This window comes from Equus przewalskii, chromosome 2 (genome assembly GCF_037783145.1).
Source record: "Equus przewalskii isolate Varuska chromosome 2, EquPr2, whole genome shotgun sequence".
Lineage (NCBI taxonomy): Eukaryota > Metazoa > Chordata > Mammalia > Perissodactyla > Equidae > Equus > Equus przewalskii.
Window position 1 is genome coordinate 23,023,415 of NC_091832.1, and position 20,873 is coordinate 23,044,287.

At 52.8% G+C, this 20,873-nt stretch overlaps 1 protein-coding gene across 4 annotated transcripts in view; it reads left to right on the forward strand.

Annotated features, from left to right (window-relative positions):
* CSMD2 (CUB and Sushi multiple domains 2) overlaps positions 1 to 20,873 on the forward strand; it is a 592,849-nt gene that overhangs the window by 194,208 nt on the left and 377,768 nt on the right. For all 4 annotated transcript variants that reach the window (XM_070594988.1, XM_070594992.1, XM_070595001.1 and 1 more), the window contains exons 4-5: positions 554 to 748; positions 15,683 to 15,890. In XM_070594988.1, the coding sequence (XP_070451089.1) occupies positions 554 to 748; positions 15,683 to 15,890 (403 nt within the window). The remainder of the gene's footprint in view (positions 1 to 553; positions 749 to 15,682; positions 15,891 to 20,873) is intronic.

Genomic DNA, 20,873 nt, shown 5'->3' on the forward strand with positions numbered 1-20,873 from the left:
TCCCCTTTCCCTTTTAAATGGGTCAGTCGGATCAGAAGTCAGGCTCTTGTCTCCCCACCCCTCTGCCTACTCCAGCACTAACGGCCCCTTCAGCTCCCCTAAACCCGCCAAAGTGCCCCCTGGCTGCCGGGACAGGTGCACCTGAAGAAAAGGACGTTGGGTTTAACGAGCACCTGCTCCATGCCACGCTCTGCGTCCCTTCCGTGGTGTTTAGTGAGGGGTGTGGGCTCTGAAATCAGAGAAACCAAACCCAAGAGATGAAAGTGATCTCCCTGGGGCGTCTCAAGTGATGGGAAGGACATAATTCACATCCAGGGCTGCCCAGGAGAAAAGGCAGGAAACCTGGACATCACGTTATAAATCGTAGGTGTGACTGCTCCTTGACACGTCACTCTGCGAGTGTTCATGGACTGGACACCCCTGCGAGGGCCAGCCCAGTCCTACAGAGGGAAAGAGGCACGGGGAGGAGACTTGCCGAGGGAGGTGCTGCTGGGAAGCGGGGTGAAGGGCTGGAGCCGGCTCACGGGCTGTGTTTCTCTCCGTCTCCTCACAGTTCTTCCCAGTCACACGTGTGGGAACCCCGGGCGGCTGCCCAACGGCGTCCAGCAGGGCTCCACCTTCAACCTCGGCGACAAGGTCCGCTACAGCTGCAACCCCGGCTTCTTCCTGGAGGGCCACGCCGTGCTCACCTGCCACTCAGGCTCCGAGAACAGTGCCACGTGGGACTTCCCCCTGCCCTCCTGCAGAGGTAGGTGGCCAGAGACGGCTGACAGGGTGGGTGGCAACTGGGAGGGGATGCTTGAGCCCCCAGTGGGACCCAGCCTCCAGTGGGGATGCTGCGCCACCCATTCCAGCAGGATGTGGGGTACCTACTATGGGGAGCCGATATGGGGGGCCATCGAGGGTCCTCAGGGCCCCCAGGTATTCGAGGGGCTTCTTAGGTGTGCACCGCCTCACTCTCCTTCCCCCTACATCAACAGACTTATTTTTAGCCCATCTGCCCTCTGCTTCAGCCCTCCTGTCTCAGAAGAAACATCATTTCTCTTCCTGTTGCAGACCATCTCTCCTCTTGTGCATGATTCTCTCCCCCGGCTGTTTTCCTACTGACCTCACTCCGGCAATTATTCTTTTTTCTTTTTCTGTCAAGTCAACCTCTCTACCTGTTTAATGGCATCCTCCTCTCAGCCTCCAAATGTGCTCAAAATCTTTTTACTCCAATTGTCACCTCACACACATGCACTCACGCACGCAAACCCCACCCGCCCTCAATGCTACATCTGCCTCCGTCTCCCAGCTGGGTGACCAGCTTGTCCTGGTTTGCTCAGGACTTTCCCATTTTAAGCTCTGAAACTCCCACATCCTGGAAACCCCCTTAGTCCCAGGCAAACCAGGACCGTTGGTCACCCTCTTCCCAGTCTATTTCTTATTGCCCCACCCCAAAATAACCAAGCTTATTTCTAAAATAATTTCCCATGCCTCTTATCTGGTGATGAACATAACACAACCATTTCTAAATGGTCTTCGAAAATACAGAAAAAATAGAGAAGAAACAAAATTTACCCTTTTTAACCATGATTTTCATGTATTTCCTTCCTGTCTTCTTCCAATACATATTGCACATATGCATATATTATAAGTATGTACATAATTGGGATTATAATGCATGTAGATTTTTTTTAACCACCTTTTAAAAACTGTGACATCACACTGTAGGATTTCCCCACACGACCAGCAGTGCCGAGCATCTTGAAAACTCCATCCAGCCTTGTCTCTCCTCCTTATCTCTCGTCTCTTATGGCTCCCCTGCAGGCTGGCCTTTGCCTCCCCCGATTCTGCGCCATGTTGCCAAATCAGAATTGTTTTGGCCCTTATTTTCCTCGACCTCCCAACAGCCTTTTGCACTGTTGACCTCTCTTTTCTTCGTGAAACTCTCATCTTTAAATTCCATACACCCAGACGTAGGTCTGGGGGGTCATTTCAAGCAGCTGAGAAAAGATTGGAACAAGTTGCTCTCCTGGCTTCAAATTTTGCCTTTCTCTCACAGGAAGGTTTTCTGTAATTACCGTCAAACGACCAGAAGCAGCTCCTCCCCCACCATATGCGCACACCCTTTAGACTGTCTACACCAGGGGTGGAAAATATTTGGCACGTATATCTCTTCTCTTTTTCCCACTCTCATGGCAGACATAATTAATTGATCATAGCATCCTTTCCACTTGAGTTCAGACACAGCTGTGAATTCCTTCCCAAGAGGCAAGCCACAACCGATCGATCTGAGTTGCCACTTGCCTCCATGTTTGTTTAGCCTTCTTCAACCAATAGCATCAGCCTCAGCCGTATTGGTCCTCCTTGGTGGAGCCCAAAGGAACTAGAGTCTCCTTTCCTGCCTTCCTAGGTCCCATCCTCTCAGCCCCCATTTCTAAATCGAGATGTGCCTCTCTTCATGTGATTGACATCAGGAACGACCAAACCGATCACGCGAGACCTCAGCTTCCACACACAGGTGTGTGGCCCTGAGTGGCTTAACCACTACCTGAAGTGCCATATCCAGCCCTCCTTATAGCATCCGTACCCGCCCCTGCCCAGAGGATGTCACGCTTTAACACTCTGACCTTCCAAGGAAGGGTGTCGGAGCTGTGACATGGTAATAGAATTTGAAACATGATAGTGAATGAAATCAAGTATGTAAGTTGAGAAATATAAACCACAGTTTTCCCTCTTCTTACAGCTCTATAAATATCATACTCTTTTAATCCATATGAAAATTAAAAACAAATGTAGCCCAAGTGTCAGAGGTAGAGGGGAGTCACCCTGTCCTGTAAAGTGTAATTCACATGAATGTCCCATCCTAACGCGGTGGAAATCCACTCTCCCTGCCAGTATCTTCAGGAGCCTGTGTCAGCTTTTGAGTCCTCCGAACCTTGACCTCACTACCATGCCCCGCCTTCCTTAGTTCTGCTCTGCCCGTTTACGTTGAGAGCTTGGCTTGTTTTTCTTGTCCTCCCCAAACAAAACCAAAAGCAGAAAACAACAGCCACTAACAGAGGTGTTTGCATGTGGCACAGTCTTTTTTGAAGATTAGTGGTGACGCTGGGAGTTTGCATCTCAGCGAGGCAAACGGCTTAACATGAAAGTCTGAGCCATCAGGAGCCGCCAAGTCCTTTGGCCCCTTCTCTCCGGAAGCTTCTCCCTGGCGTCTGTCTTGGCGGGCTCCAGCTTCCCCTGTGGTGTGCGTTGTACCTCTTTCTCCAGCCTCCTCCACTCTGCCGCCTCTGGCACCCTGACCTCCTTTCGGGGCTTCCATCGACTAAGGCACAGGAGCCCCGTGGCTTTGCCGTCTCCTTACAAGCTAATGTCTCCCATCCCCACCCAAGCTATTTAGGGATAGGGTGGCACTTTCGGGATCAAAGAGAGCTTTGACCTGAAAGAAACTCTGGGGCTGCCTGTAAAAGTATCTTTTTCATTCACCCGCTAGTTAAAGGTGAGTGATGAGGGCCGCCTCACCGAGGCCTTCCTTTGCCAAGTCGGGTCATGGCCCCGCAGTCCCGTGTCTGCACATCTGGGCGTGGGGCGCAGCAAGGGCCGGCCTTTCAACGGGAGGGAGCGGGCTGGGTGAGGGTGTTCCCCCAGCATTCACGTCACAGCAGTCATTCATGAGCACGAGGTGCCTTTTTGGGGCATGACTCTCTCTCCCAAGGCTCTCCCAATTCTCTTCCACACTCTCACATGTTGAGATTCCTGCCCTCCTTCCACTTAAATGCTGGAGGGTCCAGCGTGGCCCCTTCGCCGCGAACGTCTTGCATCTCTTGGAATTTCTCATCCACTACATGGCTTCTCGTTGTCGCCTGGGGGCACTGTCTGATCTCTCCCTCCCACCCCACCCTCAGTCCTACACTTCAGGCCCTTATGGATATCAGATACCACTCAACCTCCTCAGAGTGGGTTTCAAAGGGGGCACGTCCAAAACGTCACTCTTTCTATTTTCCCACACCTGCTTTTGGCTGCCTTCCCCAGTTCAGTGAAGAGTGTCACCCTCTGATGTCGCCCAGCCAGACACCCCAGTGGCATCTAACACTCCTCACTCCCTTTGCCTTCTGCGTCATCAGTCACTGTGTCCTGGCAAGCTTCCCTCTGCTCCGGCCCTCCCCTCCACGCCTCTGCCACTATTTAGAGGGTCCTGGCCAGTGACAATCTAGCCCTGTCATCTCTCGCCTGTCTCATTGCAAAGTATCCCTCACTGGGCGGCCGCCCTCCAGTCCCCCAGCACACACATCCCAATCCATTCTCCACGGCGGGAGCAAACTTCCTAAGATGCACATCTGACAGAATCACCTGTTACTTAGAACTGAGGCAGTGGCCATTCATCGCTGACAGGGTCAAGGTCAGACTCCTCAGCGTGGAGCACAAGGCCCTTCCGGAAAGAGTCCCAGGCGGACGTTTCTAAGTCCTCTTGAAGTAGCTTCCAATGTAGCCACACCAGGGAATGCTCCCGTCTGGGAAGCCAGCTGAGGATGCCACCTTTTGCTTCCAGAAGGCTTTGGCTCCCTGGTGCCTGGGGGCTGAGATGTGACTGTCCCACTCTCGGGACCCCACTCCCTGGGTTTCGGGTCCATGTCTCCATTCCATTCGCAACAAGCGGCAAGAATAGCCTGAGAAGCATCCTCAGTGATGTCAGTAATTTTTGGAAAGTGATTTCCCAAACCACCCTTCCTTAGGAGGCCAAGCTAGACAGGAGCGGAGGGGCTCCTCCGTGCCGTGCCATGCCGGGAGCCACGGTCATGCCAGAGTTAAGGGGTTCATACTCATGGAGGATTAAAACCTCTTGGTCTCTCCCCCTCTCGTGTGGAACTCACAGGGGCTGGCATCTGCGAGTGGGTCAACCTCATCCACCGGGCAGTGGTCCGTAAATATTTGCTGAATGACTACATGGCTGGATGGGTCTAATTCACCCTCAGGATCATGTCGGCATACAAGCCCCGAAGGGAAATTACCGGCCTAGTTAGCCCACCAGCCCAGCAGCGCTGAGCGACATGAGCTTTCTAAGTTCAAGGCTTCCCAGAGCAGGGTGGAGGGCAGCGTGCTCCTGCTTCATACAGGAACAGCCAAGTGCGTGGCTGAAATGTGGGCTCGGTCTGGGGACACGGCCAAGACTAAGGGGGAATGGGGGCCAGCTGGGGTCAGGGGGCAGAGTGAGTGTAAGTCTCCATCCCAAGGCTCGTGGCCCGTCGAGGCTTGGTCCTGCTGGCAGAGAAAAGGAGGCGGGCCAGTCACCCCTCCGCGCTCTGTGTCACTCTGGGCACCTCTTCCGAGGCCGAGGTCCCTGGAAGACACCGAGCTGTGTGCACCCTCTTTGATCCACAAGAAGGAAGACGTGGATTTCAGCCACTGGCCTCTGACTTGTGAGGACTTGGCTCTGCATCAAAGAAGGCTGCCTGGGGAAGGACAGGGTTCACATGTGCTGGAGGCTGAGAGGCAGGTGGTGGCAAGAAAGCAGCCTGAGCAAGGGACGCCTGGGCTCTGAGGCTCCAGCCAAACCCTGCAGGCTGCCACCAGACCCGGGGAAGTGGGCACTTTGTCTGCAGAAGCTTGGACCTCGAGCACCGAGCTGCATTCCAGAGTTCCTGGCCCCAGGGTGAGGAACCTGTGGAATGTGAGACAGAGACAGTGAGTGTGTTGCACATGGAAAGAACCTGGAGTCAGACAGGCCTCAGTTCAACCCTGGCCACGCCAGCTCCTAGCTGTGAGTTGTGTCGTGGTGGTTTCCTGCTAAACCTCCCTGAGCTTTAAAGTGGGGACATGAGTGGCAGCCTTACTCGTTCATTCACTCAGGATTCAGTGACTTTTTATTGAGTGCCTACTGTGTGCCAGACAGTCATTGATTCAATCATTATTTATTCACTGCCTACTAAGTGCCAGATGTTGTTCTAGATATAAAGAATTGCAGGGATGAACACAAGTCAGACCAAACTCCATGATCTCATGAGGTTTACATTCTAGCAGCCAGGAGGCAGAAAACAGACAAAACTCAAACAAATGTCAGATCATGATAGGAGCTATGAAGGAAATAAAATAGCTAGTGATGAGGAGGCTACTTTAGATGGTGCTGTCACGAGAGGACTCTCTGAGGAGGTGACATTTGAACTGAGTCCTGAATGACAAAAAGGAGCCTGTGATGTGAAGACCTAGGGAAGGGCATTCTTGACAAAAGGAGCAGCAGGTGCAAAGGCCCTGAGGCAGGAGAGAGGCTGACATGTTAGAAGAACAGAAAACAGGCCCATGTGGCAAAGTAGAGTGGGGCAGAGGGCAGATGGCAAGGGTAGGGCTGTGGTGAAGCAGGGCAAGATGTTTAGGTTTGGTTCTAAGTTCAGGAGGGAGCCAGCAAGGAGTTTTAAGAAGAAATATGTGCGATTTAACTTAAATTTTTAAAAAGATCACTCTGGATGCTAGAAAGGAGAGAGACTGTAGTTGGACAAGAGGCACAACCGGGGACCAGTTAGGAGGCAGTCTTGCAGGCATGCAGGCTGGAGGTGAGGCATCTCGGTGGAGTCTGGTCACGGCTGGGATGGAGGGAAGCGGGTAGACTGGGGCCGTGGTTGGGGCGTGCAGCCAACAACCTTGCTGGTGGATTGGATGTAGGTGCTGATGGAACAAAGGGTCGAGGTTGACCCCTAAGCTCTTTCTGGAGTGCTGATGAGGTGGGGATGCTGACGCCCAAGATGGGGATGCCTGGGACCGGGAGCAGGAAGTGCGTGCCCCAAGGAGAATCCAGGGAGCTCATTTTGTCCAGATAAAGTCTGAGATGCCTGTGAGACCTCCGGGTGGGGTATTAATTCTGTGGCTGGGGCAGTTCTGAGCTAGAAAGAGATCTGGGGGAGGGGTAAGGGACCCCAAGGTGGCCATGTAGACAGCAAGGAGGGTCTGGGCCCCCTTGTGCTCATCAAATTACACAACATGCAGAAAGCACCAAATAGCAAGCCAGGTGCAGTGTGGACCTTGAGTGATTCTGAGCTTGGGGCCTTGGCGTGGATCATAGTTCCCAGGTACTCCCAGCTGTGGGGTTCCTGGACTCCCACTGGGACCGCTAGCCTTTCTCCTGTCCCCTTTACCATGACTGTTACTACAGAACCGTTCAGAACATGAGCTTTGGAGTCTGAGCACCTGGATTCAAATCTTGGCCCTGCCGCTCAAATCCACTAGCTGAGTGACTTTGCGCTAGTTGCTCAACCTCTCTGTGCCCCAGTTTTCTCACCCGTAAATGAGAATAAACTTACTTGACTCATAAGGTAGAAATGAGGCTCCAGTTGACAAATGCCAAGCACACAGCGGAGGGCCTTGTTCACAGCAATGACTCAATGAGAGTTAGCTGTCCTTGTGATTCTGACCACCACCGTTGAGATGTTGTTATCTCTATTACAAGTGAGGAAGCTGAGGCCCAGAGAGGTGAGGTATTTTGCCTGTGATCACACAGCTAGAGGGTAGTGGAACCAGGATTCCGCTCAAGTCCGTGTGCCTACCAGCCCTGTTCCTGACCACCCTTGCCTACTGCAGGCAAGGACAACGGCCTGTGACCCGTGCAGGAGACTCATGATGCCGCCAGCGCTTCTGTCACTCCTTCCGCTGGGTGGACCAGGGCCTGAGAGCTTGGTCCTCTCGTAGGTGCATCCCATGCATGGGTCCACCAGCCAGGGACTGCCCAGGCTCCCGTGGTTTCCCCTGGACCTCCTCTTTAACTTGTCCCATGAGCTCTCAGGGGAGAAGCCTCCAGGAAAGGGCCTGAGGTCATTCTGTTGGGCAGATGCCGCTTTGGGGGGCGGGGCACAGGGGCCAGGGGCTGCTTTCCTTTTCAGGAAGGAACCTGGCTCACCCCTCCCCCTGAGCCTGGGCAGCTGAGCCCACACTTTGGAGGGAGCACAGAGCCCCTGCCTCAGGCCCCTCAGGCAGAGGAATGAGGGGAGCAAGGCGGGTGTGGGGGGGCACCTCATACCTGGAAAGCCCCTCTCCAGGGTCTGGGGCTTGCAGGACCCTGCTCCAGCCCACGTCAGGAACAGAACTGCAGCAACCGAGGCCTGAGGGGCAGAGAAATAGGTGGGTAACGGTGTGGGTCAGGAGTCGGTGTCCTGGATTCGAATCCGTGTGCCAACATTTAGGAGGCATGTGACCCCGAGCCTCAGTTTCCTCATCTGTCAAATGTGGGTGATAGAGCACCTGTCTCTTCAAGCGGTTTGAGGACTAAATGAGAAAATGCAGGTAATTCCATGCCTGGCCTGTAATGAAAGTTCAACAAGGAAGTTCTCTGACCAACCACCATGTCCTGTCTGCAGGGTCCCTGCAGAAGGACACCTTGAGGGGCATCCCCATGCAAGGAGTCTGGAGGGGGGAGAAATAGCAATGCTCTCGGGCAATTGGCAATTTCTTAATTTTAAGGAGGGGTGTTCTTGATAAAGCCAAGGATAGAGGGGCAGGACCCTGAGCCCCCAGGAGAAGGGACTGATGAGACTGAGCAGGTTATGGGGGCCCTAGCCAGGATGCTGGGCTACACAGGACAAGAAAACGGGGAGCCCTGGAGCTCTGGGGAACGCATGCCCTGACTCTCTCAGTCTGGCCCTTGAGTTGCAAGCGAGCGGCTTCTCCCCCAGGGCCTGTGGGATTTTCATGTCCTGGGGAGGGAGGATGTGGACAGAAGCTCAATGCCAAGGACCCCGAACCTTCCAGGCCTCCAAGAGTATGTGCTGGAGTTGACCTGGGGTGGAGGAGGAGGGGTATGACGCAGCTTCCTCCATCCCTACCTGAGATTTGTGAGTCATGGGAGAGTCCACAGGCGTCAGAGGGGGCTGAGGGAGAGCTCTCTGAAATTAGAGTTAATTGAAGAAATTTCAGGGGACCTTAAAGTCGATCGTAAATCAAGTCCTGAGCTTGGAAAGGCAACTGGCAGCCTGACACACCTGCGGCTTAGCGTGTGCATGACGTGATGGCCGTGCCGACTGCCCATCGCCAGAGAAGGAGAGAGAGCAAATGAGTATTTTAGGACTGTGGTGTCAGCTGAAGGTTGTGTTTTACGACTCTGAAGTTGTAACCGTGAAATATGATGCCTTGTTTAAAGTGTGAGAAGATCTCCAAACAACTTTTACAGCGTCTTCAATCAAAACGGGACGGTTCAGGAACAAGGTGTCGGAGGAGCCTGAGAGGCAGGGGGACTCACGCGGCGAAGGTGCCATCTGCAGAGCAGACTGGCGGCTCTGGCCACAGGGTCTCGAGCTCCTGAGCCCTCAGTTCCAGCACAGTCTAGAATTTAGTCAATGACTAAAATAGGGAAGTCTGAATATCTTGGGCTGGCTTACTACACTGCTGTCAAGAAGAGAGGTGTGATGTAGTGTGGAGAGCACAGTCCTGGTGCCAGAGAGACTGGAATCCTGTCTCGGCCACCTGCTGTGTGAACTTCGAAAAGTTACTTAACCTCTCTGAGCTTCAGTTTCCTATTTCATTTATTTATTCATCAGATATTTATTGAGTGCCTGCTATACACCAGGAAGTGTGGTTGATGCTGGGGACAGAACAGACATGGCCCCTGCCCTCACGGAGTTTACTGTCCAGACATTCAGTAAATTACATAATTGATCAATTAATTATGGGAAAGTATGTGGTGCACTGAAAGCATAAGATGAGGAGAAGGGGTATTCTGTTCCTGGAAAGAATCTTGAGGAAGTGACAGTTAGACTGGGGCCGAAAGGCTGAGGAGGGGCCAGCCAGGCCCAACGAGGTAGGAAAGAAGTTTCCAGAAAGAGAAAATAGCGCTTTCAAAGGTCCTCAAGCAGGGATATGCTTGGCGAATCAGAAGAGGAAGCCAGAGTGGACATGGGAAGTAGGCGGCAGAGTCCGGGATGAGGGGAGGCCCCGGAAGGTCCCTGTCAGCCTGGAGCTGGTCTCCTTTATCCTGGGCGGCGGAGGGAGTTACTGAAGGTTCTGACGGAGAGGAGCGGCGTCATCAGGCCTGTGCTGCCGGGAGCCCCCGGGCGTCTGCGTGAAGCGTGCGCGGGCTGGGGCAGGAGGGGGCCTTGGAGACCAGGGGTGGGCTTGGCGGCTGGGCTGACTCGGAGCGTGGTTCCCGTAGAGTAGAGCAGACGCAGCGGAGGCGGGAGACCAAATCCAGAGCCAGTTAGGAGGGCCAGCAGGGTTTGGTCGTGGTTGGATGTGGGGTGCTGGGGAGCTGCGGATGTCGCCCGGCCTGCGGCATGAGGCACTCGGGGAAGAGTGCTGAATCTCCAAGACAGGGAGCTCCGGGTTCAGTGGGGGGCCAGGAGGGGGCATCATGTGGGGTTGAGGCTGAGATCCCGGTGGATGTCCGGGTGGGTTTCTAAGACGGGGACTAAGCAGGAGGCTGCGGGGTCATTCTCTTTCCCCCGAGACCCGCCTCCCTCGGCATTCCCTGCTGATGCATCATCCACCGAGAAATGTGGACCAGGTCGAAGGAGACAGGGGACCATGGGCCTGGGCAGAGACCTCTCCACACAGGGTGGCTGGGGTCACTCAGTTCTCAGCGCTCAGTCCCTGCACTCCTGACGCTGCTCGCTCGCCTTTTCCTCCGGGAGCTCCCTTCCCCTCGGCCTGCCCTTTCTGGGCCTCCTTTCAGCACCGTGCTTCTGCCTGCTGCTCATCAACTGTCAGTTCTGGCCCCGGCCTTTCTCCACCCCCATGGAGTGAGTTCCCTCTTCATCCTGCAGACTCCCAGCCTCTCAGGCTCCAGGTCCTCTGGACTCTGCTCCAGGCCCATGGGCATCGCCAGCTGGTTGTCCCTCAGGCGGAGGAAGAGGGGCCCTCGCTGTCCCAGCGCTGCTTGTCCTCTGGGGCCCCGGTTTACGCAAACAGCACCATCATCAGCCCTGTTGCCCTGTTAGGGACCTCACCGTCCTCTTTCCCTCCTCCTCGTCTTGACTGCCCATCCCTGGGTGGAGTCCGCGTCCTCCTGCCTCTCCCCCCGCCTGGCTCTTGAATCTCTCTGGTCCTTCTCTTCCCTCCCACTGCCACTGCCACCGGGTCAGGCTTTGAGGACTGCAACAACTGCTTCACGGTTCTCACTGCTGGTCTCACCTGCCACCCTCGCCACCCCACAAGCGGCAGCATCCGTCCGTCACGCAGGGACAGAGTCATCCCCTAAACAGGTCCGCACTTGTACTCCCTGTTGGGAAGCCAACAGAGGCCCCGACACCGCAGCGGAGAATCCCACCCCTTGGCCAGACCGTCACGGCCTTTCTGAGCCCATCTCTCCCCTCCTTTCCCACGGCCACCGCACAGAGCATCCCGCGCATCCCGCACCTTCACGCGGTGGAAACCGGCCATTCCCCAAGCACGCCCTGCCCATCAGGCCCCCTGTTTGGAGGGCTCTGTTCCCCCTGCCAGGAGCCCCTTCTTCTTCCTCCTTCAGCACACTCCTACTCCTTTTTCACCGTGATTCTCCTAAGCTTCAGTGCAGTCCAGATTAAGCCACTGTGGCTAAAGGTATAGACAGTTTCACCCAGTGTAGACAGGGCCAGGGTGGGACTGTTGGGGACCAGCAGGCCCGGTGCTTGCTGGGAACGACGTTGACACATCTCCCACTTGCTGACTGGCTCTGGTAGCTTATCTCCCTGGTAATGGTCATGGTGACGTTATTTACATCAGAGGGAGACAAACTGCCTCAGACGTCAGACTTCATAGCCTCCCGCCAAAGAGACCCCCTGGGTGGAAATATGGTAAAGCCTGACAAGACCAAGAAACAGCACCATCAGACTGGACTCAAAGCCAGGCAAGGGAACTCTGCCTACCCGCCCTGCCTCCTTGCTTCCTGGGCCCCTGGACTGGGGGGTAGCAAGGGAGGGAGGTGGAGGAGATGGAACCCAGCTCCTTCACTTGGCATTCAAGGCCCTTCAGAGTGAACCCCGGCCTTCCTGCCCGACCTGGCTCTGCCATCTCTGCCTCTGCCTTAGAGCTCAGGCAGCCCTGGCTGGTCAGTCCCTGTACACACCACTCACCATCCAGCTGCCTTGCTCTTGCTGCTTCCTCCACCCAGGAGACCCCTCCCCTGAGCCTACGGGCAGTCAGCTCTCAAAGGAAGGGAATCTGCCAGCTCAGCATCCACTGTAACCAGACTCTGACTACATCTCACTGGTGCCACCTGGTCCAAGCCACCATCCTCTCTCACCTGCGTCATGATAGTAGCCTCTACAAGCTCCCCTGCTTCGGCCTTCACCGTCTCTGGTTTGTTGTCTACACAGCAGCTCGAGGGATCCTGTTAATACACAAGCCAGATCACATCATCCCTTGCTCAGAACCCTCCACTGGCTTCTCATCTCACTCAAGTAAAAGCCCAGTCCCTAACGGTAGCCTCTAAGGCCCTGCATGGGGCCTCGTCCCCTGCCACTCTTCCCCCAGCTCCCACTGCTCCAGCCCCTCAGGTCTCTGGATGCTCTTCAACGGTGCTAGGCCTCTGCACCCTGTGGCCTTTGCATCCGCTGTTCCATCTAGAATGCTCTTCCCCCTGATAACCACATGGCTTCTGCTCTCTCCTTCAGGTCTTTGCTCAAATGTCAGCTTCACGGTGAGGCCTTCCCTGGTCTCCTTTCTGAAATGTCCGTACCCCACTCCCAGCACAGCGTACTCCCCACCCTCCTGCGTGTACGGCCACCTCATTTACCCGAAGGTTTACCTGCTTGTCTTGGACGTTATCTGTTACCACTGACTGGAGTGTGAGCTCCATCACGGGAGGGATTTTTGTTTGTTTTATTTGCAGATGAATCCCCAGCACCTAGAACAATGGCTGACGTGTAGTAGGCATGCAGTAAACATACGTTGAATGAATGAATGGATGGCTGGCTGGCTGGATGTCTCAGCACACATGCTGCCTCCTCTTTGAAGCCCTCCCTAAGTCCATATGCCATCACTGTGCCTTGATATCCCCAAATAACAATTCTGGGGGGTGTGCATGTTTGCCCGCCTGGCCCGACTCTGAGAAACACCTGGGGGCAGGGACAAAATCAGGCTTTTCAGGATGTGGTGCCGGCCCTCACCCAGTGTTCGGCACACAGTGGGTGCTCAGTGCGTGGGTGTGGGAGGGAAACATTCGTGAGCACCTACTGAGTGCAGCCCCTTCACGTCTGTGCTCACGCACACCTGAGAGCTGGCATGTAGAAAGGGGCTCGTTCTCTTGACATAGACCGTGCCCCTCGAGGATGACATTAATAAGAATAGTTCAGGCCGCTGAAGAAACTCACTTTTATCTCCATCCCACGCCGCTTCTGTGTATCTGGCTGTCAGCTCCACCTCCCATCTAGGACGCCCCCCACGCACTCGGCCCTGGTGTCCACAGCTGAACTCCTGGTCGCCTTCCACACCACAGGGTGCTCCCTGCTGCAGGAAATGGCACCTGTCTTCCGTCCAGATGCTCATGCCTAACACCAGAATTCGTCCCTTGCAACTGCTGAGTCCTGTAGATTCTATTTCCTAAATATCTCTCAAGTAAGTCTCTTCCCACCATCCCCATGGCCTTAGATCTCATCTGGCCTCCCCTGGACTTTGGTGACTAGGTCCTACCAAAAGCATCCTGCCCACCCCCTCGACTCAGACTTGCCATGGCCACAGCCATCTCTCTACAATGCAAACCGAATCATATGTCTTTGCTCCCTTTGATCCTCAAGATGAAGCAGAAGGAAAAGAAGAACTCAGGATTTGTTGGGTCTCTCCCATATGCCAATCACTGGCTAAGGCTAGGCACTGTCACCTTCATTATCCCACTCAGTCATCACAACATACCACTGTACAGAAGCAAAATGAGGCTTACAGAAATAAGCCCCAGGTCACATGGCTGGCAAATTGTGGAGGCTGAATTCAAATCTAGATCTTCCCGACCCCCAAATCCGTTCTCTTTGCCAATAGTCCACTGCTTCCAAATCTTTCTGGCCCAGTGTTCTCTATCATGTGGCTCTCTCTACATTTCCAGGACCATCGCCCATCCTTTCTGTCTTCTAACTTTTAGACATGCGTTGTGGTTTTGTGCTTATGACATTTGGTTCCCCCTTCTCTTAAATACCCTTCCCTTTTTCTCTATCTAGTGAACTTCTATTCATCCTTCAAAACCCAGCTCTAAGGGCACATTTTCTGTTAAGCTTTCCCATATTGACTCACCCAAGCAAAGTAATTTGCTGCTTATGTTTGTCCTTAGAGTGTGAATTGTGCTCCTGGGAGAGAGGGGAGTGAATGGGTTAAGAGCACAGCCCTGGAGTCAGACTGCAGGCTTAGAATTCCAGCTCTTTTAATCACTACGAGCTGTGTCACTTTTGGCAAATAACTGAATCTCTGTGTTTAGGTTTCCTTACCTGAAAAATGGGAATGATCCTTCATAGGGTCATAGTAAGTATTAAAGGAAATACGTAGAGTAGTTAGAATGGTGCCTGGCAGAGTATAAATGCTCGATACATATTAGCTTTATTATTGTTTCTCTGCTGCCTCTGATACACATTTCAACCCTGATACTGCATTTTTCCTTTCTTTGCAATTTAGTCTATATCTCTAATGCAGCAGATGCTAAGTGTGTCATAATTGCTTACTTGCATTAGTAAGGCACTAGGAGGGCAGGCTTAAAAGTTTGGATGCCTTTCCTTCCATCACCCAGCTAGCAAGCAGCAGGGGAGGGACCCCCACTGAGGTCTGCCGTCATTCAGAAGCCAGTGCTCATAACTGCTATGGGCCAGAGCGTGTTCCTTGGGTCATTTTTTCTGACTATCGAGTCTCAGCTCATATTTAGGCTAGAGCAGAAAGATTATGCCACGTTGTGCTGCCGAGATGAGCAGAACAGGGTCCCTGCCCTTGGGGATCCCAGTGGAGCTCAGAACCTGGAGTGGAAGTCAGGCACGTGAACAGGTCATTCGAACAGTGCGACGTGCCTTGTCTGAGGTCGGACACGTTGCTGCGGGAGCACAGAGGACAGAGCACTTGCTAAAAGCTTCAAGGAGTGAGGCTTTACCAAGAGGTGGCATTGGAGCCGGTCTCCAAGCATCAGAAAAGTTATTGGACCAAGGGCATTGTAGGCAGAGGGCAGGAGGAACAGAGCTGGCCTGGGGACAAGGGGCAGGAGGAAAGACTGCAGAGGTCCAGCCGGGCTGTGATGGGCTTGAGGTGTCCCAGGGAGTTGTGCTGCATTTTTGTTTTGTTCCATCACATCTGACGTTTACTAAGATCTGGTAGGAAGAAACATCCTACTCACCACAGTCGCGACCGTGGAAATAAACGTGACAGCTGATTTCTCCTTCCTTCCTGGTCATCATGGAGCAATGTGGGGTAGTAGTTAACAATGTGCTCTGAAGGGCAGAGTTCAAATCCCAGCTCATTGGCTGTGTGACCTCAGGCAGGTTGCTTAACCTCCCTGTGCCTTGGTTTTCTCATCTGTTCGATGAGGAAATTGATAACAATATCGAAATCTAAATAATTCTAAATAATATCTAAAATTCTCAGAACAGGGCCCGGCACACGGTAAGGGCTATGGAAGTGTTTGGTGTCATTATTATCAAGCCGATTCAATCTAGGATCTTGGCCCATCCTGTCTGTGCATCATGTTCCAGGATCCTCTCTGCCTCTCATGGGTGAAGCTCATGATGAGTGCCAGGGCCTGGGAGCCGGACCAACTCACGTGAACATCTTGTCTCTGTGCCCACAGCGGACGATGCCTGTGGCGGGACCCTGCGGGGCCAGAGCGGCATCATCTCCAGCCCCCACTTCCCCTCGGAGTATCATAACAATGCCGACTGCACATGGACCATCCTGGCCGAACTGGGAGACACCATCGCCCTGGTCTTTATTGACTTCCAGCTGGAGGATGGTTACGACTTTCTGGAAGTCACGGGGACCGAAGGCTCCTCCCTCTGGTAAGCACACCGTCCCCACCCCTCCCCTGTCCCCACCGCTGTGGCTTCGGGGATGCCCCGTATCCTCGGCGCCTGGACCTGCAGCCGAAGGCCTCGTTGCACTTCCCACACCTGCTGTTGGAGAGCATTCCTCTCATCTTAATGAGAAATCACGCATATTTTTAGAACTGGGGTAAATTTTGGTATCTGATTTGAAGCGTGTCCTTCTGAAGAATTTCATGATGGGTCTTGGTCGAGTAACTTCCATTAAGACTGAAAGTGTCCTGGTCCCAGGATGTGGACAGGGTCCCAGTGAAATGATTTGAAATGTTGTTCCATTTCTAGAAGACATATTCATAGCATCTGAGAAAGCTGGAACAGAACCTTAAGTGGCAATTGCTTTTCTCACTCCCAGGTCCCTGAGACAAGAAAGGCACTAAGTCTCAGCGTCTGGAGGCAAGGCCTCCCCTTCTCCCTGTTGTTCAGGCTTTACTGAAAAGCACAGGCTTTTCCGTGGCGTGCTTGAACCTCCTGGAGAGTCCTGATGTTGACGGGTTCAGGAGGAGAGGGAGAATTAGAGACTTACCAGCCTTGGTTGCTTGTAGTTTGGACCCATGGGACATGCCTAGGTGAGGTTGGCTTAAGGTACTGTCCAGCCTCCTGTTTGGGTGACAAGCCTTGAGGGTGTAGTGTGGCGTTTAGAACACTCTCTTGGATGATCCTTGTGGCTGTGCGATCAGGATGAAGGCATCAGGGGACCTGCGTCTGCACATCGGGAGGCAATACAAGGATGTGTCCAGATGTCCTTCAGCCAAGGTGGGCATAGTCGCAGGCTTCATTGCTGCACAGCACCAGGGAAGGCAGGGCTCGGCGCCCGGGGGTGAGGGCAGAGGAGGTGTCACTGGGGACTCTGAGTGAAGCGTCAGGTGGGTAGCTGCAAGAGTCCAGCAAGGACAGTGCCTAGGAAAGACGGAGACACAGCGGTCAGTGGGGCTGGGGAGGAAGGGAGGGAGAGGAAGAAGTCGGGGGTGGGGACACGTTTACTGAACACTCTTTTATAGCAGGTTTCATGCTTTGTGGTAGAAACACCAGTTGAGTAAGACATGGTCCTTTGATGTGGGGAAAGTCAGACAAACCCATGGTGGGAGCCAAGTATGACTACTTGAGAGGGATAAAGCAGGAACGGACTCCTCCCAAGTACAGCCGCTGAGATCTGGGGGCCAGTGGAGCCCGGAGGACTCGTATCTCCTGGTGCGGTGGAAGGTGAGCTGGCCTGGGAGTCAGAAGACCTCCGTCTCGTAGCTTGTCGTGCGACCTTGGCCAGGTCATTTACACCCTGGATGGGGCTCTGAGAGGAACACATGTGAGCCAAAGATTTAAGCTGCGCTTTGAAGGCTGATGCTCTGTAAACTGGTTAGGAGCAATGGCTGGACATTGGGAGTAAGGAGTTGGGGGAAAGCCTAGATGACCTTTCACTCCACTAGACTCCCAGTGACCTGTCCAGCCTGAAGGCCCTCTGACTCTTTTTATAAAGTACCTATTTTTTCTGATTGCAAGTGTAATATATATGCTCCTAGGAAACATGGAAAATATTTAAAAAGTATAAAGAAATGAAGAACGAGCATTAAAATTTTGATGTATTCCCCTTTGGCCTTTTTGCTTTGCCGAGATCGAGCTAACTGGCTACTTATATATATTTTAACATTACAAAATTAGGATCTTAAAGTATATCTGTAGTTATGTATTTTTAACTTCGCATTATATCATGAAAATTTTTCCCGTATCATTACTGATGCCTCCAAAACATCACTGGCGTAATAATAGTATTATTTATTGAGCATTTCTTGTCAAGATGTGGCTGGCTGGTTCTAAGCCCTCACAGCTATAATTTCATTTCATCTTTATAAAAACTCGATGGAATAGGGAATATAATTTTCCTCCTTTTACAGATGAGGAAAATGAGGCCCGGAGAGGTTATGTCTTTTGCTTGAGGTCACACAGCTAGTAAGGAGCGGAGCTGGGAGGCAAGCCCAGGTTACTTGGGCCTGAAAGCCCATCATATTAGCCACAACAGCACAGTATGTCCTGCCACACCTGTGAAGGGTTGTCGTGGCTGGGCGGCTTTCCATCCGAGGACTGACATAGTGTACTCATCAGATCTCTCATTAGGTCGTTCCCCACTTTTCACTTCTACAAACAGATACCAGGATGAATATCCTCATCAGTTCCCTCTCTTGCAGTCCCAAGGCCTCTTTGACTCACTTGTTTATCCGTGGGCCCTCGGCCTCCCACAGCTTCTGCCTCCCCAGGTGTGAGTCTAAACATTGTCCCAACTTCTGGAGTGAAACGAATCTGAAAGAGCATTCCTTTTCCTATTAAGTTACTCAGTGGGGAAGGAATGAAGCAGAGAAAATCGTTAGGGGAGTCATTCAGAACTCTTGGCTCTAAGATTAAATTATAATTATTTACAGGGTGGGTGTCACTGTTGCCAGCGAGGATGCATTTGTCATCCTAATTTATACTTGCAGAGCAATTGTGGGTAAACAAATTCCGACGCTCAGGACGTCTGTGCAAAGAGCCCGCCCTCTGCCCTGCCTCTCTCCTTTGTGGGTCCCCGGATTCCCGTGAAGAGCCAGTGCTGCTGGTTGGTGAGGGTACCGCCTTTATCGGCATACATGAAGATTTTAGGATGTTCTTTTGAGTTCTGTGCCAAGGCAGAGAAAGACAGCAGATCCTGTAATAAAAGATGAATATGAACAAACTGGGCATCCTTTCCCGTATTGAGAAGACAGAAACATATTTGAGAGAAAAAAAAATCCACTGCCACCCTTACCCCTTACGGGATAGCAGATTCCAGAAGGAGGGGGTGGCATGGAATGTCCCTGACTCAGTTTCCACACTTTTTGCCTCCTCCAAGTGGCATACAAACAGGAGAGTTTTAATTAGGGGTTGCAGTTGTTTGGATGTTATGGACTAGTAAAATTTCCAAACAACTGGGTAAACATAGGGTTGATAACTTTTTATTTTGCCACAGGAGGATATTAGAAAAAAAAAAACCCTGCCAACTCCCCAGAACACTATTTCATAAAACAAAGAACAAGTCAAAGCCAAAACCGTGGCAGGATATAATCAATTGGCAACTGACATAATGAGAGACAGCGGCGGGGGAGCGCACATCAGTAGCGGTATGCACCCGCAACTACGGGGTCCTAGCATATAGGTACAGCAAGCAGTGGACACCTCTTCATCTTTTGCTGGTCCACGACTGGCCTCTGGGAATCTGGCAGCGCATGTTTTGAACAGGAGAAGGCTGTTGCTGCAGCGAGCACTGAACCCTGTAATTCTGACATGTTGAGAGATTTCCAAGTATTGTAGGCTTACTCTCCCTAAGGTTAATTGCTTTTCTTTTTTTGTGATTGCCTGTGAGCAAAAGCTGGGTTTAAATTGACTGAGAGTTACAATCCAGACAGTATATTTGGTATTACTCCCCCACTACACACACACGCACACACACACACGGCCAAATCACACCCGACACACATCCCTCCGAGTAACCACCGTATGCACATCACCAAGTCAACGCCCTTACACATACATGCTTCTATCTCTAGTTCACTGGACTCAACTTTGGGGCCAGATTTGCTCACTGGTCCTTCTCTGGGGTGGTGGGTCTTTGTTCTGCTCTGACCCAATTAGTTGTCTGTGACCTCCATGGAACCCCATTCCTTTCCCTCAAATTCTAGGAAAGTACTCTTACCAATGCTGGGCTTCCTCATGAGGCCCCTGGACTTTTCAGAGGTCTGGGACTGGAGGATGCAGAAGACCCTGTTAAAACCCGGGGTCCCGGATCCTTGGAGAATCAGGATTGTGTTCCCGGAGTGAGTAGAAGTGATGGCCAGCCCATTTCAGAGCCGGCCTCTCCGTTGTGGAGAAAATCAGTGAATCGAAGGCCACTGAGAAGCCAGTAGACCCAGCATCTCTCCCTTCTCCTCTGCCTCATGCTCAGTGCTCGCCATCTGAGTCTCTCCAGGCTCTTCCTCTGGACCACGAGGAAAGAGAGATGTCACCTCCAAGGATAGGGAGAGGTCTCTGCAGTCCCTCCACGGTTAAGCAGGGAGCCTGTGTCTTGGCATCTAACCAGGGAGAGAGCAAGCTTGGGAGTCAGATGGACTTGGGCTCCAAACCCAGATCCACCTCTTCATAGATGTGTAATCTTGGGATACTTAATAACCTCTTTGAGCCGTAGTTCCCACATCTGAAAAATGGGGCTCGTCACGCCAACCTACAAAGAGTGTGGAAAGGGCTGACCCCATCAACTGCTGCCTGGCTCATAGGAGGTGTAATTCTCCTGGGATAGGAACCTGAGTCAGAGGCTCACTCTTTGAGGGGAAAAGGGTAAGATGAGGCATCTCCAGCAACTCAGAGCCTCGTCAGCCCCATTCTTGGAGATCCCACTGAGGGCATCTTCCCAGCCTGCCAGCCCAGTGGCATCTCACTAGGCAGAAAGGCACAGCCTGGTCACTCCGACTGATCCAGCTCCCAGGGAAATTGCCTGGAAACCCAGGTGAGGGGACTGAGAGAGAGCCCCTAGGTCAGACTGGAGGAGGCCCTTGCAAAGGTCAGAAGGGGGGCAGTGAGTTTTCTGACACTGTCTTCTCAAAGTGCACATTGTGGGCAGCATCACTTCTTCTCTGCAGGGCCCCAGCCCCAGACTGGCCAATTAGCTGCTTTGTTAGAAAAGCAGCTACCTCTGGCTGCTCCGAGCAAGGCTAGGACAAGCAGGGAGGGAAACTCCATCAGGAGTCGGGCACAGCCCTTGCCCTAGGGCTCTGCACAGCTGGAGAGAAGGGGCAGAGAGTATGGAGAAGGCATTCAGGAGACCACTGTACAAGACAGAGCAGGGAGGGACGTCTCTGCCTGGGACCCTCCTGCTGTCTCTGATCGGTGAGGCCGATGAGTTCAGCTGGGCCTTCCTCTCTCCTCTGCTCCTTCTCTTTCTCTGCT